Genomic DNA, 27185 nt, shown 5'->3' with positions numbered 1-27185 from the left:
ACAGGGACTTTGGGCTTACAACTGGAAAGAGTGAGGGAGATTGCTCTAGGCTTGGCCTCCGAGAAACTGGACCCAGATTTAACCTAGATTTGACCTACCAGGGGAACTTTGACCTCAGAGCTACTATTGGATTGATTGCTCTTGAATCATATCCCTAAACCTGTGATCCAGAATCAGTAAGCTGGAATCAAGAAGCAGTAGCTGCTGCTGCCAGAACCAGCACCCAGTTAAGTGGAGGATGGAACCAAAATGCTCCTGTAGAAACAAGTGAAGGAGACAAATATGGTCTCTGCTTACTTTGATCTAATCTTATGAGTCAGCTTCTCATTAGCAGAAGCTGAATTGTATGCAAAACCAAGGGATTCTTGGAAATTTCATTTTTATGTTTTTTAACCTTTACAATTAGAGAAAGAATAGAATGGAGGCAGCATGAACCAGCGCGACAGAATATTTACAATACTGACACCCCCATTCCTGTCTCCCCTCCCACCTCCACTTTACATATGAGGAACCTAAGGCCCAGAAAGGGCAAGACACTTGTCCAAGGTCATTCAGTAAACGAGAACATTGGATTCTTTGACTTCTAGTCCACTGGTTCTACTATTGCTTTTACTGTTAGGACCAACTCCTATACAAGATCAGCAAAAAGATTCTTTAAGAAAAGGAAGGCCGCGGGCGCGGTGGCTCACTCCTGTAATCCCAGCACTTTGGGAGGCTGAGGCGGTGAGATCACCTGAGGTCGGGAGTTCGAGATCAGCCTGACCAACATTAAGAAACACCGTCTCTACTAAAAATACAAAATTAGCTGGGCGTGGTGGCGTGTGCTTATAGTCCCAGCTACTTGGGAGGCTGAAGCAGGAGAATCACTTGAACCCGGGAGGCGGAGGTTGAGTTGAGCCGAGATCATGCCACTGCACTCCAGTCTGGTCAACGAGCAAAATTCCATCTCAAAAAAATAAAAAAGAAGAGGAAAAATGCCATATTCAGAAAATGGACTTTGCCTTCCATATTCTCTTTGGAGAAAGGGAAGGAGTTATGAATAGATATGATGTTGAGATTTCTAGATTTCTAGGCAAAGTTAATGATACTACAGCTTTTGGATTTAGTTCTGTTCTCCAGAAGAATGTTAGAAGCATTTACTCTGAAAGGAAGAATTCTCAGAAACTGGAATGTCCTGATATTCCTTAGTCATCATGGATGAACTAGTTGTCATAGTGACAGTGGCTCACCTTCACCCATTCCCCCTTGCATTTTCTTTTGCTATTGTTGCTTTTCTGTCCAACAAAATCAACGAAAATCAGAAAACCAGCTCTCAGATGTTTGGTTGCCCAGCTGTTTCGTGTCTGTCCTTGGGCGGACTTGGGCCTTTTGAACAGGAAATGAGCCAAGTCCACCTAGAAATATTATCTTTGTAGAAACCAGTAGGATCCTTTAAGCCAAGGTGAGAATGTGTTTCTTGAAACTTGGCCCAGAGGGGAGGACCTGTAGGTGTGGAGCTATGTTAACATACCTGGCCAGGCGCACTGGCTCACGCCTGTAATCCCAGCACTTTGGGAGGCTGAGGCGGGCAGATTATGAGGTGAGGAGATCGAGACCATCCTTGGACAACATGGTGAAACCCTGTCTCTAATAAAATGCAAAAAATTAGCTGGGTGTGGGCTAGATGCGGTGGCTCACACCTGTAATCCCAGCACTTTGGGAGGCCAAGGTGGGCGAATCACTCGAGGTCGGGAGTTCAAAACCAGCCTGGCCAATATGGTAAAACCCTGTCTCTACTAAATAATACAAAAATGAGCTGGGCGTGGTGGCAGGCACCTGTAATCCCAGCTACTTGGGAGGCTGAGGCAGGGAGAATTGCTTGAACCTGGGAGGCGGAGGTTGTAGTGAGCCGAGATTGCGCCACCGCACTTACACAGCCTCGACTACAGAACAATACTCCGTTTCCAAAAAAAAAAAAAACACCTGGGTGTGGTGGTACGCGCCTGTAGTCCCAGCTACTAGCAGCTACTAGGGAGGCTGAGGCAGGGGAATTGCTTGAACCCAAGAGACGCCAGCTGGGTGACATAGCAAGACTCCGTCTCAAAAAACAAACAAACACCATACCTGATAAGTCAAGTGTAGAATTAGCCCTATTGTTTTTTTCTCTTGTGTCTAAGACATACTAGAAAGCTGTGATGACATCGGTCTGTATTCTGTTGCCATCCCTCTGGGGACCAGCGCTTGGTCTCCTGAAACCCCTACTTTATGGCCTGAAATTGTTTCATCTTCCCTGCCTGTTATCAGCATAGAATTGGTTGGTATTGTGACATAATCTGATTGCCTTGAGGCAGAACTTACCTCCAAGCTGCTAGCTTCCTTTCCATTTGACCTTTCCCAAGGAAGCTAAGAATCCATGCCTTGTTGAAGGTGCGAAGGTTGGAGGCTTAATCTTGAGAGTCAGTGAACCTGTCCCTTACGGCCAGCTTTGATGTGGGAAGAATATTGAATATTGTTTACTGAGATGGGGATGGGTGAAAGTAATTTTTCCTGACATTTTGGGGAAGGTAAGAGAGAAAACAGATTTAAACTACAAGGGATCAGTGGCCAGGTGTGGTGGCTTACACCTGTAATCCCAGCAGTGTGGGAGGCTAAGGCAGGAGGATTGCTTGAGCCCAGGAGTTTGAGGCTGCAGTGAGCTATGCTTGCACGACTGCACTCCAGTCTGGGTCTATGAGCAAGACCATGTCTGAAAAACAAAATAGGTTGACGTTCAGAGGAACCATTATCAAGACTATTTGGATTTTTATCCCCTGTTATCTTCTGGAACTTGATTATAGCTCCCCTGTGTTCAGAGTTGTTCTTTTCAAAGTCCTTTGAGGTTGTATTCTGGTTTAAGATTCTATCCGTTTCTCACTCTCAAATCTGTTTATTCCACCTTCTCCCCCTAAATATTTGGATTTTATATATAGACCAGTAGGCTAAGGTAGGGAAGATCACTGACAAGTATAAATTTAAGAGTTTACAAAACCAAGGAGGCCATCCAGCCCCCCTAGTTCTAAGCCGTGTTCAGCACAGTGCCAACTTTGCCTTCCCTGGTTGTCCTTGCTTGCTTTCTGGTTGGTATAATTCTGAGGGGCAACCAGGCTTGCTGTAGAGAGGAAAGCCAGATGATGTGGAAGCCTAAGGCAACACCCCCTCCTTGTTACACTTCTCATACCCAGAACTCTGCTTGCTTTCTGTGTTCCTTTCCTTTCACTCCCCTTTCCTGCCCTCTTTACTCAGGTTCTAAGATTATAGCTGATGATCTTCATAATAGAACAAACTCCATTTGGTTAACCTTCCTAACAGGGAATGCTTGGCTTTGAGAAAGTAGGGGGTTCCTAACTTCTTTGCCTTCTCTAGCTTTACAGTGCTCTTCTTTCCTGCTGGGATTAGAACAGCCCTATTCCATAAATATGCACTGCTCTTGGCTGCTCTAACTCAGGCCCAGCTCTGACCCAGATTCTTTTTTTTTTTTTTTTTTTTTTTTCCCAGATTTGAGTCTATTAACTGGTGACTCTCAAAACATTTCATACATTTTGGCCAAAAGTGGTTACTAACTGAGTAAGACAGTGAGAAGCCTTTGCAGGGCAGGGTGACTGGTCAGGCAGATAACATGGTACTGTACAGGCCTGATGAGACTGTGACAAACTGAAAAGCAGGGTTTCAACCAGTTCGTGGCTTATGGGAGTTCCAGAATCATCATCATTATCTTTTTTTTTTTTTTTTTTTTTTTTCCTTTTGGTAGAAGTTAGATGCCTGGATTTTATGTAAAATCTCCCAGTTTTAGATGGGGTCTATATGAGGGTGTTAGGCAATGAATTAAAAATTCTCGGCCGGGCGCGGTGGCTCATGGCTGTAATCCCAGCACTTTGGGAGGCTGGGGCAGGCAGATCACGAGGTCAGGAGATAGAGACCATCCTGGCTAATATGGTGAAACCCCGTCTCTACTAAAAAATACAAAAAATTAGCCAGACATGGTGGTGGGCGCTTGTGGTCCCAGCTACTCGGGAGGCTGAGGCAGGAGAATGGCATGAACCCGGGAGGCAGAGCTTGCAGTGAGCCAAAATCGTGCCACTGCACTCCAGCCTGGGTGACAGAGTAAGACTCCGTCTCAAAAAAAAAAAAACAATTTTTCTGGGGCCCATGGGTCTGTCCCTGCAGTGTCTTGTGGACTGCCCCATGTAGTGTTGGCTCTCTCTTGCATTTACTCCCTTTGAGCTGGTGCCTAGAGTTTCTCCGGGGGTGGGGGACAGCTGTGAGGAGCACCTTCTCATCTATCCTTTGCCAGTTCTCATTGTGTTTGGTGTTTGTTTTATTGGTTTGTTGCAGGGGTAGGGGAACAATGGGGAAATGTTGAGCAGAAGCACTCGATGTGATTAAACCTCCAGCTGAGCATATCTGTGGGAGTATAATATCGACCCCTGGAAAATCAATGGCTGCTGCAGTGACCCAGCCGCTGTTTGCAGGGGCTCCCACCACAGGAATGCAGCCCAGCAGTCTTTCTTCTCCCCACCTTTTTACCTCAGCAGTGCCCTCAGCCTCCACCCAAAGGGTCAGACCTGCCTCAAGAGATTTTGCAGAGGTGGGTTAGAACAGCACGTTCTCGTATTTTCACAATTAGATTGAAATTTCTCCAGTGACACAGAGCCCTGCCTCTGACAGCCTCCTTTCCAGACACTCCTTTTCTGCACTGCTGCAGAAGTTGTCAAGACCCATTCGGGGTTGTACTTCTGAGTTTTAAACAGGAGAATCGAGTTCTCCTGATACCAGCACCCAAGAGCACGTCTCTTGTGGAGGTTTAGAATTCAGGTACAGGGGTTTAGGATGGGGGAATGGAGATTAAGGAAAAGAAAGAGGACTAACAGAGATTGTGTCTAAAGAGGATGCTTTTGAGTAGATAATTCATTGAGCAACATTTATCAAGCATCTTGTTGTTTGTGTGTCTGGCATCTTTCTGGTCACTAAATAGCCTGATCTTGCTCTGGTCCCACAGGCTAGTAGAGATAGAGCACAGTGCCATCAGTCCTGTAACTGCATCTAGAGGAGCCTTAGAGGAACTCTGGGCCCTGCCTATAGGGTGAGAGTAGGGAACTAGTCCTCTGACTTGGGTCAAAGTAGATGGTTTAATAGAATGGCTAGCAGATCTCTTCTTGGTACGTGGAGGCTTCTGATTCCTCACTGCCTCCACAAAACTGTTTTCATCTTGGAAGTTTCCAAGGCTAAAAAAAAAACAATTTTAGCCTGTAGTTGTTGTACCTATAAAGCATCTTCAAGCACTTTATCCTCCCACCCAATTCTACTCTGGTGGTTGGGAAATCAGCCAGCCTGATGTGTGTGAAAGGAGAGTTCAGTTACCCTATTGTTGGAGCACCTCTGTGGCCAGAGGGTTGAAGCTTGCTTGGCTTTTAAAGCCTCTAGAAAGGAGTCTTCCCCCTCCCCCCCCCCAAAAAAAGAAAGGAGTCTTCCCATCTTGTAGCTTGGGAAGTGGGGTACCTAAACAAAACCCAAACATCCTGCAGTTCGGAAGGGTGGCTGCAGTGCTGGGTGAGGAGGAAAGTGTGAGGGTTTCAGGAGGCCATCTAGAGGCCAGGAATACCTTGATTTTTTTAAAATCTGTGAGCCACGCCCTTGTGATTGATAAAAGGATTCGAACACATTCAGTTTGAATACCCAGCAGAGACCAGGCTCCTACTTTCATGGGACTTCTGCCTTAATGGGACTTCTGCTTGTTTCCCTACATTAAAAGTCACCCTCCCCACAGCCCTCTGTCCTCTTATACATTAAGTACCCTACAGAAAACCCAGGGGTGAGAAGAAGTACTGTACCCTTTAATTTAGCATAGAAAAAGTAGGTTTAAGTTGAAGGTTATCGGTGAAAGCGCTGATTTGAAATAAACGCTGCAAGTTATAGCAGGAGTAATTAGAAAAGAGGGGGGTTGGGCACCGTGGCTCACGCCTGTAATCCCAGCACTTTGGGAGGCCGAGGCGGGTGGATCACCTGAGGTCAGGAGTTCGAGACCAACCTGACCAACATGGTGAAACCCTGTCTCTACTAAAAATACAGAAATTAGCCGGGCTTGTAATCCCAGCTACTCAGGAGGCTGAGGCAGGAGAATCGCTAGAACCTGGGAAGCGGAGGTTGCAGTGAGCTGAGATTGCGCCACTGCACTCCAGCCTGGAGGACAGGGTGAAACTCCATCTGAAAAAAAAAAAGGAAAGAGGGGAACACATAGCATCATAGATTTGTAGAGTCTGATTTATCTAGTATCAGTCTTTCCTTCAATAAAGTAGTTAAGTGAGCCTCATGAGGTTAGCCAGTTGAGTCAAGTAGCTAATCACTCAGCATGTCTGGTGATATAGGTTGTTGGCCTTACCTCTATTGGAGCATGGAACCCAGCCTTTGATCATGTCAAGCTTCTATTAATACCTTTTGGAAAGAGTGTAAAGTAATGGAGTTGAACCTCAGGTTTATTTAATAGTTGTCTGTCCTTGGGCAAGTCACTTCTGAACCTGCTTCTTTGTTAAAATGGGGGTAATACCTATATCAGAAGATGATTGTGAAAATTAAATGAAAGCCACTCACCTTAGGGTTGAATATGTGATAGTCACATATTTGTGTCAATTCTGCTTCCTTTCAAAAGGAAGATATAAAGAAACTTTATTAACTTTTTCCAACATCCTTTGTATTTGGAGATTTGGTCTCCAGAGCTTTCTTTATGAATTCTGATGTGTATATAGGGGGTTTCTTCTTGGAGATGGGCCCCTGAAAAGCATTCTGGAGACAAAAAGAGTCTAACCCTTCTCTTCTATGCCTTCCCCATCAGGTGGCCAAAAGGTACCAGGAAGAATGAATCATTATCTTCAGAACAATAGCCTATTGTAGAAAAGGAGAAGAGGGAGTTTGGTGGGGGATGTCATCCTATGTGATGGTTTCTAAGATACAAACCAAGTTTTGGAAACTTGACGGGGCAAGTAGGAAACAGATTTTTCTGAGTCTTTCCTGGAGTAGTTTCTGCTGTTCCAAACCATGCAGGTAGTCCATGTAGGTGATAGGGCTTGGTCTTACACTAAAAGGGTGTTGTCGGCCGGGCGCGGTGGCTCTAGCCTGTAATCCCAGCACTTTGGGAGACTAAGGCGGGCGGATCACGAGGTCAGGAGATCGAGACCATCCTGGCTAACACGGTGAAACCCCGTCTCTACTAAGAAATACAAAACAAAAACTAGCTGGACAAGGTGGCGGGCGCCTGTAGTCCCAGCTACTCGGGAGGCTGAGGCAGGAGAATGGTGTAAACCCGGGAGGCAGAGCTTGCAGTGAGCCGAGATCCGGCCACTGCACTCCAGCCTGGGCGACAGAGCGAGACTCCGTCTCAAAAAACAAAAAAACAAAAAAAAGGGTATTGTCAACCTCTGAATCTTTTCTTCCCCTTCCTTACTTTACTACCTGCTTAACTCCTGACCTGGAATTACCACCGGGTATGAAAGGCAGCCTATTCTGTGTGTTGATTCTTTCTTGGCATTTCAGTTAACACCAGCAAGCCTGCTCTCTAGGCATAGGTGGCAGTTAATCTGTTGGATTGAGACCATGGAATAATGTCACAGCAATTCTGTAACTCTTGGAGTCCCTACCAGTCTGGGGTGGGTCAAATTTATCTTTCTTACATTTATAGCAAAGACTAAGGAGAAAAAAAGAGAACTTATGACTGAAACTTTATTGTACAAGTGTTCAGTAGAGGTAGCCTCTTCTTCTCTGCTACCCTCAACAAATTGTTGCTTGAGGAAGGTTTTATGAAAAGCCAAGTCTCCCAAAAACTTATTTGCCTTAAGTAATTAATTTTGTCTCAGTTTTTCTTCCTTAGAGTTTAAGGCTGTTGCCTGCTCTCCTACCTTTTCCTTTTCTTCATGGGTTATGTTTCCCAGTCTCTTCTGTGTTCTTCAGGATTTCCTCCCATTCTTCAGCATGAGAGCAGCCTAGGGGTGGGGCGGGGATAGGGGACTGACAAATTACTAGTATAGATTTGGTCATTATGGAATTTTTTCATTCAAGTATTATCATTTCAATGGGGATGGCTGAGTTGCAAGGTTCCCAGGGCACACACTTACTATAAGCTTGTGTGTAGGATTTACCTGGTTCTCATGATGGGTAGTTTACCTGCCTGTATCGGCACAACTCAGCAAAAGCTTTTCCCAACTAAATGGATACAAGAACTCTATCTGGGATTCCCCAAGGATTTAGCCAGATTTATGGGAAAACCCTAAATCTGAGCATTGTCATGAGCCTATTCTTTATACTTGGTACCTGTTGCCATTTCACCTGCTCGGCAAAATGAATTTATGTCATCTTCATATGGCTCTATTGGGAGATAATTTAAACTTCCCTCCTCTAACCCTGATCTGGTATCTTCCTGCTTAAAAATACTCTTCAGCGGGCAGCCAATTCATCTTAGAACTTGCAGTTCTTCCTGTGAGAGTACCAGCACCCCCACTGCCCCTACCCCACAAAATAAGGTATGGACTGTGTGATTTCAGGCATGGTTTTGTTGTGGTGTGAAGAGAAGGTGTTAGCTGCTGAGTTCTGTTTGTCAGCAGAGCCTGACAGACTCATGCTGGCGCTCACTAGGGCTGGGCAACCAATCACAGCTGGAACAGTTATCGTCATGGAGTCCCTGTGGGCTTCCTCTATCAGGTCACATCCCAAAATAACATTGGGCAGTATTTCAAGTGAAGAAATGAAGGCTTTCAGGGCTGTAGCCAGCCTGGAGTGTGAGATTCTGTGTGAAATAGTTGGATCTGCTCCAGCGCTTTTGATCTGCATGGTAGATGAGCAATAAAATGCACAAAACACATTGGAAACACGTGAGGAAATTCTCCTGGCCCTGCTGCTTCCTTGGAACTGGTAGGGCACTGAGTGGGCTGATCCTCACCTCCCATCTCTCAGCAGGATTATACTTGGAGGAGAACAAACCCTGGAAAAGAAATCTTCCCATTAAAGGGGCATTGCTACAGTTCTTTTAACAGTCTTTCCAGAAGATGCTTGTTAGGTGGGCTCTTTTGGGATAATTGAGAACCTGAGAGTCCTGAGATGCCAAGGGCATCCCCCACCAGGGAGAATAGGGGCTTTTTTTTTTTTTTGAGACAGAGTCTCGCTGTGTCACCCAGGTTGGAGTGTGGTGGTGCGATCTCGGCTCATTGCAATCTCCATCTCCTGGGTTCACGCCATTCTCCCGCCTCAGCCTGCCAAGTAGTTGGGACTACAGGCACATGCCACCACGCACAGCTAATTTTTTGTATTTTTTAGTAGAGATGGGGTTTCACTGTGTTAGCCAGTATGGTCTCTATCTCCTGACCTCGTGATCCGCCCGCCTCGGCCTCCCAAAGTGCTGGGATTACAGGTGTGAGCCACCGCACCCAGCCCGACTGAACTTTTTATTAATGATAAATGTGTTGTAGAAAACTGAACTGTTACGAACATTGAGGTCTGGCTTAACAATCAGACTCTGGCTTTTTGTGGAACAAAAGACCTGAAAAACTGGCTTTTTGTGGAGTAGAAAGCAGAGGTGTGTCCTGTGTAATAAAAGGACACGGAGTTCAGAGCAATATCTGTTCATGTAGATAGAGGGGCAGGACATCTTTTGGAGACTTCTGCCCTTACTACTCCCTCCCATTTCCCAATAAAAATATTTACTATGCCTAGCCACTGGGACTGGTGGGTATGTCTTAGAACTTATATTGCTGATATGTTGTTGTATCTCTCATTCCAGAATATTGCTGCTGGTCGTTTAACCCTGACCATATGGTGCTAGGGGGGTTTCATGCATATGCGCCAGGGGTGTCACAGACTTAGATTTATCCAGCCCTCTCTGATTGTATATGTGAGAAAACCGAAGCCTGGCTTGTTGCCAGTTTGCCCAAGGTCACAACTGATAAATACCAAAAGCTGGGCCTTGGTCTCCTTAGAGGCGTGACCTTTCTCCTCAGTTGATATAGTGTCACAACATAATGGAGAGAGAAAGCCAGCATGGCCTATAGGGTTCAACAGGCCTGGGTTTAAAATCTGGCTTCCACCACTTGCCAGATGACCTAAGCATGTAGCCCAATCTTTTTCGGCATCAACTTCCTCATCTATAAATTGGTAATGTGACTGGGTACAGTGGCTCACACCTGTGATCCCAAGCACTTTGGGAGGCCAAGGTGGGAGAATTGCTTGAGCTCAGGAATTTGAGACCAGCCTGGGAAACATGGTGAAACTCCATCACTACAAAAATACAAAAAGAACTAATTCGGTGTCTGTAGTCGCAGCTACTCAGGAGGCTGAGGTGGGAGGATGGCTTGAACCTGGCTAGACAGGTTGCAGTGAGCCAGGATTGTGCCACTGCACTCCAGCCTGGGTAACAGGCAGACCCTGACTCAAAAAAACCCAAACCAAAACCAAAATGGTAATGGTAATAGTATCTGTAACCAAGAATTGTAGAAAATTGGGTAACTTTGCAAAGTGTCTGGCATGTAGTAGATGCTTAAATGGTAGCTGTTAATCGTAAATGATTTGCCCCTTTCTGTGCTAACATTTTGGCTCCTAAAATTTTTTTTTTTTTTTTTTTTTGAGACGGAGTCTTGCTCTGTCGCCGGGGCTGGAGTGCAGTGGCCGGATCTCAGCTCACTGCAGACTCCGCCTCCCGGGTTCACGCCATTCTCCTGCCTCAGCCTCCCGAGTAGCTGGGACTACAGGCGCCCGCCACCTCGCCCGGCTAGTTTTTTGTATTTTAGTAGAGACGGGGTTTCACCGTGTTAGCCAGGATGGTCTCGATCTCCTGACCTCGTGATCCGCCCGTCTCGGCCTCCCAAAGTGCTGGGATTACAGGCTTGAGCCACCGCGCCCGGCCACCTAAAATTATTTGAAACCAACTATCCCATGCTGACCAGTTGCCATCTAATGAAAATGACACTTTGAGAGGTTGGCCCCAAGCCAATCAAATCAGGGCGATAAGAAGATTAATGTTCTTCCTTCCCCAGTGTTTTTCACTGCCCAGGCATCCCAGCCAGGTGGGACTACTGTTGACAGTGGTTTATTTAGCACTTTTTCTCCAAGAAGCTTAGGGCACTTTACCAAAAGTGACAGCTCTCCTGAAGAAGGGGAAGCCACGTCTTTGCCAGCCACAGATGCCTCCAGAGTTCTGAGACCCCAGCCCCAAGAGCTACAAAGGTTTTCTTTAGGCTTCTAGGATCCCTCAAGTGGAGCAGGGACATTCTCCTTGTGGATCTATGACGAGCCTGGTTTTTTAACTGTAAGTGTGGCTGAAGGGACCTCCTCAGTTCCTGCCGTGAGCTGACAGGAGTGGTTGGTGGGTATGTATGTATGTATGTATGTATGTATTTTTGAGACGGAGTCTCACTCTATTGCCTAGGCTGGAGTGCAGTGGCGCGATCTCCTTGGCTCACTACAGCCTCCACCTCCTGGGTTCACGCCATTCTCCTGCCTCAGCCTCCCAAGTAGCTGGGACTACAGGTGCCCACCACCACGCCCTGCTCATTTTTTGTCTTTTTTAGTAGAGACGGGGTTTCACCATGTTAGCCAGGATGGTCTGCATCTCCTGACCTCATGATCCGCCCACCTCAGCCTCCCAAAGTGCTGGGATTACAGGCATGAGCCACCACACCCGGCCAGGTTTTGGTTTTTTGTTTTGTTTCTTGTTTGGTTTTTTTTCTTAGCGCTTCAGCACGTGTCCAGAGATACACACCAAGGCCAGGGGTGGTGGCTCATGCCTGTAATCCTAGAACATTGGGAGGCTGAGGAGGGCAGATTGCTTGAGCCCAGGAGTTCGAGACAAGCCTGGGCAACATGGCAAGGCCCCATCTCTACAAAAAAATTTAAAAATTAGCTGGGGGCCAGGCACGGTAGCTCATGCCTGTAATGCCAGCACTTTGGAAGGCCAAGGTGGGCGGATCACTGGAGGTCAGGAGTTCGAGACCAGCCTGGCCAACGTGGTGAAACCCTGTCTCTACTAAAAACTACAAAAATTAACCGGGTATGGTGGTATGCCTGTAATCCCAGCTACTCAGGAGGCAGAGGCAGGAGAATTACTTGAATCCAGGAGGTGGAGGTTGCAGTGAGCCAAGATCTTACCACTGCCCTGCAGCCTGGGTGACAGACCTAGACCCTGTCTTTTTAAAAAAAAAAAAAACCCACAAAGATACACACCAAATTGAACAGTGGTTTCTCTATTGAGAGCAACAGAAAGACAACCATGGGGGACTTTGGCTTCATCTATAATATCTAAAATGTTTTATCATGAGAATGTTTATGTTTTACTTGTACAACTAGAGACAAAAATGATCAAAACAAAACATTTAATTTTTCTAATCCCAGCTACTCAGGAGGCTGAGGCAGGAGAATCGCTTAAATCTGGGAGGTGGAGGTTGCAGTGAGCTGAGATCATGCCACTGCACTCCAGCCTAGGTGACAGACCGAGACCCTTTCTCTAAAAATAAAAAATAAAAATAACAACAACAAAAAAAACGCACAAAGATGCACACCAAATTGAACAGTGGTTTCTCTGTTGAGGGCAACAGAAAGACAGCTTGGGGAACTTTGGTGTAGGGGACTTTGGCTTCATCTGTAATATCTGAAATGTGTTTTTCATGAGACTGTTGATGTTTTACTTATATAACTAAAGACAAAAATGATCAAAACTTTTTTTTTTTTTTTTTTTGAGACGAGTCCTCAGCTCTGTCTCGCCAGGCTGGAACGGCAGCTGGTGGGGCTATCTTGGATCACTGTAACCTCCGCCTCCTGGGTTCATAGGAATTAATTCTCCCCGCCTTAGCCTCCTGAGTACCTGGGATTACAGGTGCCCACCACCATGCCCGGGTGATTTTTTTTTTTTTTTTTTTTTTTTTTTTTTGAGGCGGAGTCTCGCTGTCGCCCAGGCTGGAGTGCAGTGGCCGGATCTCAGCTCACTGCAAGCTCCGCCTCCGGGTTTACGCCATTCTCCTGTCTCAGCCTCCCGAGTAGCTGGGACTACAGGCGCCCGCCACCTCGCCCGGCTAGTTTTGTATTTTAGTAGAGACGGGGTTTCACCGTGTTAGCCAGGATGGTCTCGATCTCCTGACCTCGTGATCCGCCCGTCTCGGCCTCCCAAAGTGCTGGGATTACAGGCTTGAGCCACCGCACCTGGCCAATTTTTGTATTTTTAGTAGAGATGGGGTTTCGCCATGTTGGCCAGGCTGGTCTCAAATTCCTGACCTCGTGATCCGCCCACCTCGGCCTCCTAAAGTGCTGGGATTACGGACATGAGCTACCGCGCCAGGCCAACATTTAATTTTTCAAAGCGATTTGAACTGAACCAAGTTCTCGTCTGATAGATGGATCCTTGATTCCTATTCTGTTCTGAAATACACTTCTTTTTCCTGTAAGCAGGAAAGTTCTTATTACCAATAGCTGGCAGTTTGATAAGGAATGGAGACTGTAGTAAGGAGTAGGTGAGGGAACCTGCTGATCCCTAAAACAGAGCATTGAGCTGTGGGATTTGCTGTAGACTGTAGGGCCTAACGAGTGCTTTTTGAGGCCCTTTCTACTTACAGTGGCTCTCCTTGTCATCTTGCTGCCTCTTTTAGTTTGTTCTTAGTTCAGAGGCTAGATGTCTGTGGTATAACTTAGGCATCAAAACAGGGATGGGACTGGGCACGGTGACTCATGCCTATCCTATCAGCAGTTTGGGAGGCCAGCGTGGGAGGACTGAGCCCAAGAATTTGGGACCACCCTGGGCAACATGGCAGAATCTCTTCTACACACACACACACAGAGCCATATGTGATGGCGTGTGCCTGTAGTCCCAGCTACTTGGGAGGTGGAGGTAAGAGGATCACTTGAGCTGGGCAGGTTGAGGCTGTAGGGAGCTGACATCGTGCCAGTGTACTCCAGCCTGGGGTAACAGAGTGAGACCCTGTCTCAAAAAAAAAAAAAAAGAACCAAGGATGGAGTCCCTCTCTCTTGGGACTAACGTGGGGCTCTTCATAGCTCCAGGTACTTTAGTCCTTCAAGAAAGGAAGATGTCCTTTGCTGTTACCTTGTGGTTGACCTCTTGAAATCATTCTATGCTGGAACTAATTCTCATTGCATTTTTAAAGTATGCTGTGGCATGCCTGGCCTACTTCTTAACAAAAAGAAAGCTAGCATTTTCTGACTTCTCAGCTAACATGGAAAGCTGGACACAGGCACAAATGCACACCTACCTACCTGCCTTCAGAGCAAACTTTGTCTCCTAGAGCTCAGCAGAAATGCTCCCAGCCTAGTGAGGTACCAAGTGGTTTGTGGAAGGTCCACCCAGCTTGGATACTTGAAGAAGAGCGAGCCTAAAAGGTGCCCTCTGACCTCCAGTGTTACTGTCAGATCTTAGGGTCAAAGTCACTTTCAGCCTATCTTTCCAGGGTGAGCTTGTTTGTGTGAGCAGGAATAGACTCAAACCAACTTAGATCTCCTCCTCGAGATGTGTGGTGTTTTCAGTTTTGTTTTTGTTTGTTTGTCTTCGTGACAGTGTTTTGCTCTGTTACCTATGCTGGAGTGCAGTGGTACAATCTTGGCTCCCTATAGCCTCCTCCTCACTGGCTCAAGTGATTATCCCACCTCAGCCTCCCAAGTAGCTGGGACTACAGCTGCACACCACGACACCTGGCTTTTTTTGGGGGGTATTTTTAGTAGAGACAGGGTTTTGCCATGTTGCCCAGGCTGGTCTCGAACTTCTGGGCTCAAGTGATCTGCCTGCCTCAGCCTCACAAAAGGCTGGGGCTGCAGGCATGAGCCACTGCATGTGGCCCAGTGTGTTTAAGAGAACTCTTTTATTTACCATTTAAGTATCAGGGTTTTCATCCTTTCTTCAATTACAGTTAGTTCCCAGCCTGAAGTAATGTTGCTAGCTAGAGAATGAACATGGGGCAGGGGATGGAGTTAGGGTACATTTTCTTAGGTGAATATTTTTCATATTGAGCTCCTATTTGCTAATACTGGAGTTTGTTGACCTAGAGTGAACTCTTTATTGATTAATTCAAGACAAGCAAAGCCTACAAATAAATACCAAGTTCTCACTGAAAAACATAAAAGCTGGGAAAAAACAGAATTTGTTCAATTGGCAAACATTTGTTGATTACTGTTATAGACCAGGTGTTAGGAGTATAGTCCCAGACCTTCTTGGCGGTTAAGAAATTGCCTTTCTCATCCAATGTATCTCTTTCTTACCTCCCACCCCTTATGTTATAAAGTATGGTGACTTGGAGTGAGTCCTTGGCAAATGGAGGCTATGATAATCTATAATAATAATCATCATTCTAATATATAATAGAAGGAGAGGGGATCTATAAATGTTTCCCAAACTTGTTAACATTCTCTTGTAGCTCCTGGTGCCATCCTGGCAGCATTTTGTAAAGTTTTGCTATTAGAAAAGAACTAAAGCCTCACTGAAGTAGTTGCTTTCTTATGACTATAGAAGTTAGGACTGGGAAAGAAGACGAAAGTGCTAGCTAGATCTGCTTCTGAGGGGATAGAAGGATAGAAAAGGAATCAGCAAAACTCAGTCACACCATTGTTTGTATATTGTCTCACTACTATTGCTCTATTGTGTCAGAGTTGAATAGTTTTGAAGGAGGCTTTATGGCCCACCAAGGTCTAATATATATTCCACCTGGTCCTTAACAGAGTTTGCCATATGTAAATTATAGTATTATGACTAGGGCCTGGCGCGGTGGCTCACGCCTATAATCTCAGCACTTTGGGAGGCCAAGGAGGGCCTCCTGCGGTCGGGAGTTCGAGACCAGCCTGACCAACATGGAGAAAACCCGTCTCTACTAAAAATACAAAAAATTTAGCCGGGCGTGGTGGCACATGCCTGTAATCCTAGCCACTCAGGAGGCTGAGGCAGGAAAATCACTTGGACCTGGGAGACAGAGGTTGCGATGAGCTGAGACACACCATTGCACTCCAGCCTGGGCAACAAGAACGAAACTCTGTCTCAAAAAAAAAAAAAAAAAAAATTTTTTTTTTTTTTTTAAATAAAATAGTATCATGACTAAAGAATGTGTGTGATGTATTTCCTCTTGATTATTTAAGGAAAATGCTAAGCAAGTAGTAGGATTATTGATAGTAGAATCTTTCTGCCTAATATTACTAATCCATGTTCTTATGTATATGTTCTAGGATCTATCTGGTTCAATAGATGACCTCCCCATGGGGACAGAAGGAGCTCTGAGTCCTGGAGTGAGCACATCAGGGATTTCCAGCAGCCAAGGAGAGCAGAGTAATCCAGCTCAGTCTCCTTTTTCTCCTCATACTTCCCCTCACCTGCCTGGCATCCGAGGCCCCTCCCCGTCCCCTGTTGGCTCTCCCGCCAGTGTTGCTCAGTCTCGCTCAGGACCACTCTCGCCTGCTGCAGTGCCAGGTACCCTCAAGTGCTGGGCTTTAGGGAGAGGGAAAGGTGACTGCCCCCAGTAATATTAAGGAATCCTAGTCTTCCCCTGGCAGAGAAAGCATCTCTGGCTCATGCCTGCATAGTTTCCCCCTTAGCATTTGGAGAAGGGAGATTGGAACCTGTTGGCTGGATCTCTTTGTGTGTGATACTGGGAGGTACTTGGCCTCTCCATGAGCCACTTCTAGCTCTGAATTGACTACCTAGCTAGAATTCCCAGGCTTAGCCATGATATTCTTATGTTGTTATTTGTCTGGAGCAGGCAACCAGATGCCACCTCGGCCACCCAGTGGCCAGTCGGACAGCATCATGCATCCTTCCATGAACCAATCAAGCATTGCCCAAGATCGAGGTGAGAGCCTGGGTGTTGGGGAGGGGCAGGGAGCTACGGCAGACATTTGAGTGCCCTATGCAGTAGCTTTTAGAGAGCTCTTTGACCATGAAGCTTAGGACAATCCCTGCAGCAAATTGTTTTTATATTTAAAAGTTGACATGATAATTGTACTTATTTATGGGGAACATAGTGATGTTTCAATAGATATAACGTATAGTGATCAGATCAGGGTAATTAGCAGATATGCAATCTCAAACACTTACTACTTCTTTGTGCTGAGACCCAGCAGCAAAGTGTGAAGTTAGAGTGGGCTTGGCCATGTTAGTGTCTCCATTTCTCAGTACTTGTCTCTGTTTTGATGGTTGCCCCCTTACATTTTGCCTCATGTGGTCGGCAGTTGCTGAAGACTCAACATTTGGTCTTCACTCATTAAGTCATTCATTTTGGTTTTTGTCATTCTTCTTTGTCTTTTCAAACCTCCATTTAGCAGGAACAGTCGGCATGCCCTGGTTAATGGCTTATGTCACTCTGAAGGTGCCTAAAATGACATACCACTATATAGAAAATCAGATAGAGACTCCATGCAAGTAGCTGCTAAAGAAAATGTAGATGGTAAAGTCCCAGGATAAGGAGGGAGAGCATTTGTTCGCATTGTATAAAGCTAATAACTATGTGGATACTACCCACAAATAGGTTATATGCAGAGGAACCCCCAGATGCCCCAGTACAGTTCCCCCCAGCCCGGCTCAGCCTTATCTCCGCGTCAGCCTTCCGGAGGACAGATACACACAGGCATGGGCTCCTACCAGCAGAACTCCATGGGGAGCTATGGTCCCCAGGGGGGTCAGTATGGCCCACAAGGTCAGTATACTACCCAGTTAGGAGTAGATAGGGGTGAGAGGAGAAAACAGTTCCTTGTCTGATATGTTGCCATCTAGCTTGTAACCTTGTGAGAGAAGGGCTGTCCTTTGCCTTAAATCCACCCAGGCCAGGCCCTTGAAGAAGGGCAAGGAAAGATTCCATTTGTCTCCACTTACTCTGTCACCATGAGAAAGTCTTTCAATTTCACTGAGCCTCTGTTTCATTTGTAAAAATGGAGATAAGGTGTTTACTCCACCATTGAGCACAGACAATTAATACATGGTAGCTATTGGTTATTACTTTTTTAAAATTATTTTTAGTGAATAAGTCATAATGGAATAGATCTTTGCTCAAAATTGCAACCCTAGGCAGATCAAAAGTTGAGTATCTTACACAGAGCATGGAGATCGAAAGGAAGTTATCTTCTTCTGGAAGTTGAAGTGCCTGTGTGGCAGCAAAGCCAGCCTTGCTCTGTGCTGCCTTTAAGATGGAGGGGATAACTGACCTGCCTTTACATGCTTCTGGCACCCCCCACTTTTTCTCATGGAGATAAAGGCTACCACGAAGTTGGTCTCTTTCCTAACCAAAATATTGAATGACATTGTTTGGTGTTCTAGAGTTGAGAGATACTAGTGAGTTACTGGTGAGTCACTAACCAAGTCTCTGTCTTCTCTTCCTCCCCTCTCAGGTGGCTACCCCAGGCAGCCAAACTATAATGCCTTGCCCAATGCCAACTACCCCAGTGCAGGCATGGCTGGAGGCATAAACCCCATGGGTGCCGGAGGTCAGATGCATGGACAGCCTGGCATCCCACCTTACGGCACACTTCCTCCAGGGAGGATGAGTCACGCCTCCATGGGCAACCGGCCTTATGGCCCTAACATGGCTAATATGCCACCTCAGGTTGGGTCAGGGATGTGTCCTCCACCAGGGGGCATGAACCGGAAAACCCAAGAAACTGCTGTCGCCATGCATGTTGCTGCCAACTCTATCCAAAACAGGTAAGGCCTGGGAAGTGGAGAGGGTGTCAGTTCTAGAAAATGTATTGTAGACCCACTCAGATTATTGAGATGCTTCTGGACCTAAATCGGGGGGGGGGGAATGGGTGTGTGTGTATGAAGTGTTAATTCTTACATGTCTTAGATGGGTCTGAAATTTCACATGACTAAACATACATGATATGTAAAGAGCTTTATAAAAGACAGGGTTTTGGCCGGGCGTGGTGGCTCACGCCTGTAATCCTAGCACTGTGGGAGGCCAAGGCAGGCAGATCATGAGGTCAGAAGTTTGAGACCAGCCTGACCTATATGGTGAAACCCCGTCTATACTAAAAATACAAAATTAGCCGGGTGTGGTGGTGCACGCCTGTGATCCCAGCTACTCAGGAGGCTGAGGCAGGAGAATCGCTTGAACCCAGGAGGCGGAGGTTGCAGTGAGCCGAGATTGTGCCACTGCACTCTAGCCTGGGCGACAGAACGAGACTGAAAAAAAAAAAGAGAAGAAAAGAAAAAAGGTTTTTGTGGAGTGTTTTGTTTAGTTTTGGGATCTTTTGAGACAGGACCTTGCTCTGTTCCCCAGACTGAATTGCAGTGGCATGACCACAGTTCACTGCAGCCTTGACCTCCCAGGCTTAAGTGATCCTCCCACCTCAGCCTTCTGAGTAGTTGGGACTACAGGCACACACCACCACACACGGCTAATTTTATTTTTTATTTTTTATTTTTATTTATTTATTTACTTATTTTGAGACAGAGTCTCACTCTGTTGCCCAAGCTGGAGTGCAGTGGTGCACTTTCAGCTCACTGCAACCTCTGCTTCCCAGTTCAAGCAATTCTCCTGCCTCAGCCTCCTGAGTAGCTGGGATTACAGGCACCTGCCACCATGCCCTGTTAATTTTTATATTTTTAGTAGATACTGGGTTTCACCATGTTAGCCAGGCTGGTCTCGAACTCCTGACCTCAAGCGAGCTGCCTGCCTTGGCCTCCCAAAGTGCTAGGCATGATCCACCATGCCCAGCCTCTTTTTTTTTTTTTTTTTTTTTTTAAATAGATATGGGGTCTCACTATGTTGCCAGGGCTAAAGACAGCTTATTTTGATTTGCAAAATAAGGGTTCAGAGTAGGTGGTTTAACTTCTATCAGTCAACATTTTGGTTTCCAAAAGGATTCTTAATGATACATATGTCTTGGATCTTTGGTGTTAGAAATAGCAAATGGTAAGCTTGTGGTTTGCCATTTCTCTTACTGTTTTATGTGGTCCTGTGTGTTGACTCTGGTGCTGGAGTGCAGAAGGCTCACGTGATTAGGTTTAACGACTTCTTTGGCCACTAAATCTTATTGAGTTGTTGATGAACCAAGGTAAAATAGGGTGATTGACTATAAAGAGGTGGATTTGGCAGAACTTCAGAAAGATGGAAGTGCAAAGTTTGCATTAGCCCATCAAGAAATAATGCAAAGCCACCTCTGGGTGATATGCTGAGGGTTCCAGTCCGGAATTTAGCATGACAAAAAGTGGTACAGTTCGGCATTTCATCTATGTCTTTTGCCACAGAGAGGGCCCTTAAATGGAAATACAACTTGACTTTGGAGGTGGCTTTGAGGAAGGCAGTACTTAAAAGACACAGCAGGGCTCTGCTTCAAAGAATTGTACCCTTTGAAATTCAGCTATCGTGGCTGGGTGCGGTGGCTCACTCCTGTTATCCTAGCACTTTGGGGTACCGAGGCAGGTGGATGACCTGAGGTCAGGAGTTCAAGACCAGCCTGCCCAGCATGGCGAAACCCCATCTCTACTAAAAATACAGAAAATTAGCCAGGCATGGTGGTGGGCACCTGTAATCCCAGCTACTTGGGAGGCTGAGGCAGGAGAATCGCTTGTACCTGGGAGGTGGAGGTTACAGGTTGCAGTGAGCCGAGATCGCACCATTGCACTCCAGCCTGGGCGACAAGAATGAAACTCCCATCTAAACAAAAAAAAAAAATTGGCCGGGCATGGTGGCTCACCCCTATGATCCCAGCACTTTGGGAGGCCAAGGCAGGCGGATCACGAGGACAGGACATTGAGACCATCCTGGCTAATACAGGGAAACTCTGTCTCTACTAAAAGTACAAAAAATTAGCCTGGCATGGTGGCGGGTACCTGTAGTCCCAGCTACTTGGGAGGCTGAGGCAGGAGAATGGCGTGAACCTGGGAGGCGGAGCTTGCAGCGAGCCGAGATCACGCCACTGTGCTCCAGCCTGGGCAACAGAGCAAGACTGTCTCAAAAAAAAAAAATTAAATAAACTATTGTTTGCTATCCAGAACTTGAACTCTCTTAATATCTTTTGTGGGATGTAGAAGATAAGAAAATCTGGGTGTTAGCTGGACATGGTGGTGCATGCCTCATAGTCTTTGGCACTCAGGAGGCTGAAGAAGGCAGATCGTTTGAGCTCAGGAGTTTAAGGCTGCAGAAAGCTATGATCACACCACTGCACTCCAGCCAGGGTGCCAGAGCAATACCCTATCTCAAGAAAATAAAGAAAAATAATATCCGGATGTTGCATAGTTCTAGTTTTGGGGACCCATCATTGTTTTCCTTTTAATCCTAACTCGATGATCACACAGCACTATTTGGCTCAAGTTCAAATCTAAAAGCCCAGAGTCTAACCTTAGTCTCTCTCACTTTCCATCTTCTTCCTTAGGCCGCCAGGCTACCCCAATATGAATCAAGGGGGCATGATGGGAACTGGACCTCCTTATGGACAAGGGATTAATAGTATGGCTGGCATGATCAACCCTCAGGGACCCCCATATTCCATGGGTGGAACCATGGCCAACAATTCTGCAGGTAAGTGCTAGTCATTCTCACTAGAGATTTCTTCAAGAGTCACATCACAGCTAAACTTACTGGTCTTGAGAATTTTTTTCTCTTTTACAGGGATGGCAGCCAGCCCAGAGATGATGGGCCTTGGGGATGTCAAGTTAACTCCAGCCACCAAAATGAACAACAAGGCAGACGGGACACCCAAGACAGAATCCAAATCCAAGGTAGCAATTTTTGTGTTGTCTCTTTCAATTTTGTGTCCTATCTTTTCAGTGATAGGAAGGAAAAAGAAAAGAGAGAGACAAGATCCCAGCCTTTTATGACACCAGACTAGATAGTCTCTGAAAAAGTTGCTGTTGCCTCCTCTTATCATGAAGGGTCTCAGAATAATAGCTCAGTGAGTTGGGTCTGGGTTGGTCTAAGGGATCCTGGTAAATAACATAATATTCTCACAGCTGTTTGTTATGGGGGAAATGGCAGACCCTGCAGCATCAAACTCTCTGTACTGTTTGGCTGGTGCCCTCTGTGAAACCGTGCCTCCTGTACGCAAGCATTGATAGATGGGGTGTGCCATGGGCAACTAGTTGCTCTTCTCTTCCTGAACCTTACTCGTGGCAGCAGGAATGGTACCCTGTGTTCTGTAAAGAAGGAAATAAGGCACATGAGGCTTGAGTCCTTGGCTTCCCTTAGGTTGGTCCTGGGTGTGCTGTTAGGCTGTGCAGTAGTAATGGGTCCTACTCAGCATTTGGGTCGTTTGAAATATTTCTGTCCTTGGCCATACCTCACTTTCCCTATCTATATATGTAGGGAAAATAAAAATCATAGCTGTTAACCTCCTGTAAGTCTTCACCTCTAGCTCCCAGCCCTTTTGACCATCCTCCTGTCTTGGACAGGATGATATCCAAAGCCCTTCAACCAGGTGGGAAACCCTTCCTTTCTTTAGAAGAGGCAAAGAGTTTATTTTCATTTTAGTCCTTCCCATTGCCTCAAGATCATGTTGTGAGTTTTTCGATTTATCTAAAACATAGTACCTAAGTATGTTCAGGCTCCTGGGTAGTAGTGTGGGAGTAGTAGTGGCTTTGATGTCAGATGGACAAGGATTTGATCCTCAGCCTGCCACTTAAAAGCTGTGAGATCTTACGCTTTGCCTCCTGGTGCCTGCTTCCTTATCTTTAAAAATGGGGATAATTTTATAATACCTAATATATAAAGGCATCTGGCATCCCACCCAGTACATAACATATTCAGTGTTAGCTTCCTTCCTTTATAGGAAAAAAAAATTTGGTTCTTTTTTGGCCCTTCAACCTTGTGAAGGCAGGGCAGGTGTTAGTGACCACCCCAGAGTAAGAAGCTTTAACACTGCTCCAGTCAAGAGACTTCTGAGACCCTTAGCATAGGCGTTGAATCTGACCCATTCCTATGAATTTTGACCTGAACCTTCCAGAAATCCAGTTCTTCTACTACAACCAATGAGAAGATCACCAAGTTGTATGAGCTGGGTGGTGAGCCTGAGAGGAAGATGTGGGTGGACCGTTATCTGGCCTTCACTGAGGAGAAGGCCATGGGCATGACAAATCTGCCTGCTGTGGGTAGGAAACCTCTGGACCTCTATCGCCTCTATGTGTCTGTGAAGGAGATTGGTGGATTGACTCAGGTGAGTGGGTGCCTGACACTTGACTGCCCCTGTGGTTTCCACAAACCCCTTTCTAGGTACTCACTGGCTTCATGTGGTACCATGCATCCCACAGGAACATCATCCTCTCCTGCTCTCTGAGTCGAATATTGATAATATTGATAGACCAGGGAGCACAGGTTTCCCAGAAGATAAGGCAGGAAGCAGAGACCTCCCTGGTAGTATGAGGTATTAGCAGTAAGTTTACCATGTATCTAGGGTCCCACTGAGATGCAAAGCTAGGGAAAGTCTGTGGGCATTCTGATTCCATGGGAGGCAGTTTGGCATAGTAGCAAAGACAGGATTTGGAGAGATGGACCTGGTTTTGAATCCCTTCTTACCCACTTACAACATATATGACCTTAAGGTGTGTAACCACTCTGAACCTTAATTTTCTTATTTGTAAAATACAAACACTATGTAACAGTATATAACTCACTAGACTATCAAAAATTAGAAATAACCTTGACTTTCAGCAAGGTTTCTGCCACAAATCGCCCTGCAAGATGGTACAGAGGCAGCCAGAGTATAAGTAGATCTTCCCATTCCTGGAATCTTCCCAGTAGAGATAGGATTTCAGGAACTGTTTAGTAGAAATAGTTTATTATAAAGGAAGAAGTAGTAGGAAATGATGTGTTTAGTTTTTCTGTATGGGAAACTTAAATGAAAACCTGAATTGGACACCACCCAGAGCTTGCGCCTACTCTGATACCTTACAATTTTGTAGACTCAGCCCAGGAGGCAAACAGGTGAGGCAGCACAGACAGACAGCAGAGTGTGCCTTGCAGACTTTCCTCCTGTGTGTGTTCTGTAGTCACCAGACCAGAAGCCTGCTGTTGGATCAGTTTGTGGCTGAGCTCGGGGAGGCGTGGCAGGGAGGGACTTATTCCAGACCTTCTAAATCAGAAGAGGAAAACAGCTGTCACCAGCAGAAAAGAAAGTGATTGGAATGAAGCCAGCCAACAGTCAGTTATGAATTCCTTCTCCCTTCAGGCTTTATTCCCCTCCCCCACAAAGGAAAACAAAACAACAAGACATGTGCATACTGCCACATAACTGGCATGAGAAGCAAAGCCATGGAAGGCTTTTGAGGTGACTCCACGCATATTCCTGCCATTCTCCCTGATACTCAGATCTCATAGTCAAGTCTTCCCTGCCTATAGGGAAGGGGAGCTTTGGTTAGGTTTCACTCACTTCTGATTGGGGGTGAGCTTCAGGGTTCAGTGAACCTAGGATGAGATACAGAGAGAATTCTGATGTCTGAGTCTGTCTTCCAGATTGCAAAAGGATGCAAACCTTTAAAATGCCTTGTAATTGAACTTTTATAAGACAGTGATAATTCAGGGGCAAAAGAGTGCTTTTTATAAGTTAGTTTGTGAAGGCTCCAAGAAAGCAAAGCTGCATCTTGAGCTTATCTAAAGGATTAGTAGGGTTTAGGTGGAAGAGTGGCCAATCCAGTAGACTGGCCTAGATGCCACCGAGATGGGAGAGAGTCTGGATATTTCCCACCAAGGCCATCTCCAACCATGAAGACTTAGCTCAGGTGTTACCCACTCTTAAGAAGTATTCCTAGTCACCTCTGCCCCATCGAGGTTGTCCCCCTCTGTGCCTGTTGAAACTCTTCTTTCTAGTGTCATGGGTACCGTATCAGCAGACATTACGACTTACTGAACTTCCTTTGTGTATAGGGACTGGAAAACCCTTGTTCTCAGGCCTTGGGGGAACAGGTTTACCATATGGTAGATGAATAAGCGTAAGAATACATGAAGAAGGAGACCTGTCCATCTAGAGCAGAAAGACTAATTGTAGGGAGCATCTGGGGAATGGGCTTGGTCAGTGTGCCCTGAAGCTGAGGGAAGGAGGCAGAACTGTAGGTTGGCTGCTGGGAGATACAAAAGTCATAAGGCTGGGTGCGGTGGCTCACACCTGTAATCCCAGCACTTTGGGAGGCCAAGGCGGGTGGATCACGAGGTCAGGAGATCGAGACCATCCTGGCTAACATGGTGAAACCCCGTCTCTACTAAAAATACAAAAAAATGAGCCGGGCGTGATGGCGGGCGCCTGTAGTCCCAGCTACTCGGAGGCTGAGGCAGGAGAATGGCATGAACCCAGGAGGCGGAGCTTGCAGTGAGCCGAGATCGTGCCACTGCACTCCAGCCTAGGCGACAAAGCGAGACTCCGTCTCAAAAAAAAAAAAAAAAAGTCATAATAAGGCCCTGGGCCGGGCACAGTGACTCACACCTGTAATCCCAGCACTTTGGGAGGCTGAGACGGGCGGATCATCTGAGGTCTGAGACCAGCCTGGCCAACATGGCCAAACCTTGTCTCTACTAAAAATATAAAAATTAGTGGGGCGTGGTGGCAGGCGCCTGTAGTCCCACTGCTTGGCAGACTGAGGCAGGAGAATCACTTGAACCCAGGAGGAGGAGGTTGCAGTGAGCAGAAATGGCGCCACTACACTCCAGCCTCGGTGACAAAGTGAGACTCTGTCTCTAAATAAATAAATAAGACCCTGAACACCTGGACCATCAGGACAGTGACTGGTAAGGGAAAGGGATCTGTGGTTATTTGTCAGTGAGATATGTTAGGAGAGCAGTGGCACAAGAATGTCAAATTTGCAGGGAGCACCATTCCAGGAAAAAAATCAGATGTGTAAATTCCCAGTTTGACAAAGCAAGTCAAGCAGGGTGGTCATTGATACTATCACGAGTCTCCATTTTATAAAATGTTAGTTTTTATTAGTGCATTTAAAATAGGATTTAGGGCCAGGCACAGTGGCTCATGCCTGTAATCCCAGCACTTTAGGAGGCTGAGGTGAGTAGATGACTTGAAGCCAGGAGTTTGAGACCAGCCTGGCCAACATAGTGAAACCCCATCTCCACTAAAAATACAGAAATTAGCCAGAAGTGGTGGTGCACGCCTGTAATCTCAGCTACTGGGGAGGCTGAGATAAGAGAATCGCTTGAGCCTGGGAGGCAGAGGTTGCAGTGAGCTGAAATCGTGCCACTGCATTCCAGCCTAGGCGACAGAGCGAGATTTATTTTTTCTGTCTCAAAAAAAAAAAAAGTATTTAGATATGCAGATGATTTGTACATCATTTTTCAGCAGTATACTAAAAAACTGGACTCTGAATTCTGTTCCAGTAGTAATGTGAAATTTGCCGTTTTGCATAAGCACAGTCTGATAGTTGCAGTGGAACATCCTGGGGGTAAAACGAAGCCAGCTGCAGATTTAACACTTCTTGTGGAGTATCCACCAAGCAAGTTTAACTTTTAAAATTACCTAAGAACTGTGATTTTACAAAGATGAATACCTTTCAGCCTGATGGGGCTTGGGACTTACGGGCAGAAAACCAGGCGGGAGATATACCCCGACTCTTTTGGTTTGATTATACAGGTCAACAAGAACAAAAAATGGCGGGAACTTGCAACCAACCTCAATGTGGGCACATCAAGCAGTGCTGCAAGCTCCTTGAAAAAGCAGTATATCCAGTGTCTCTATGCCTTTGAATGCAAGATTGAACGGGGAGAAGATCCTCCCCCAGACATCTTTGCAGCTGCTGATTCCAAGAAGTCACAGCCCAAGATCCAGCCTCCCTCTCCTGGTAAGGATGGGGTCAGCGGCCCCACCAAGCCTGAGAGGGCCTGTTGCCCTGGCCTCATATTCAGTGGTACCTGCCTCCAATAGGATATGCCAAGGATCTGTGCTCTGCCTTGCCCTACCACAGGGCTTAATAGGTTGGCTGACTAGATAGTGGGCAGTGGAAACTCCCTTGGGAGGTACTCTGCAGCAGCCCTTAAAATTTTAATTTTTGTTGTGCAGCTGGCAACTTGCCAAATGTTTGTAAAGTGGTGAATGGGAGGGGCACAGGAGGAGTTGGGGGAACTGACAAATGGCAGCAAGACAGGGCCATCTGGGAGCTTTGGCCCCTTGATGTCAGCACCTTAGAATGCAGCTCAGACTAGAGCCCTGAATTCCCCAGGGAGCTGAGATGGTAATGAATGGGAAGGAGGGAGTGGGGAAGGGATATGAATGGAACTCCCTAATGGGAG

General features: G+C 46.2%; 1 protein-coding gene across 1 annotated transcript in view; it reads left to right on the top strand.

The window, feature by feature from the left end:
- The window catches only part of ARID1A (AT-rich interaction domain 1A), an 89765-nt gene that overhangs the window by 52597 nt on the left and 9983 nt on the right, over window positions 1-27185 (top strand). Inside the window, 9 exon segments of the mRNA XM_017856336.1 lie at window positions 2469-2543; window positions 16201-16441; window positions 16731-16820; window positions 17496-17663; window positions 18352-18664; window positions 21340-21485; window positions 21576-21685; window positions 22906-23115; window positions 26530-26737. Coding sequence (XP_017711825.1) covers window positions 2469-2543; window positions 16201-16441; window positions 16731-16820; window positions 17496-17663; window positions 18352-18664; window positions 21340-21485; window positions 21576-21685; window positions 22906-23115; window positions 26530-26737 — 1561 coding nt within the window.

The sequence above is a fragment of the Rhinopithecus bieti genome, unplaced genomic scaffold, assembly GCF_001698545.2.
Source record: "Rhinopithecus bieti isolate Rb0 unplaced genomic scaffold, ASM169854v2 scaffold_41082, whole genome shotgun sequence".
Taxonomy (NCBI): Eukaryota; Metazoa; Chordata; class Mammalia; order Primates; family Cercopithecidae; genus Rhinopithecus; species Rhinopithecus bieti.
This window is presented reverse-complemented; position numbering and strand designations above follow the sequence as displayed.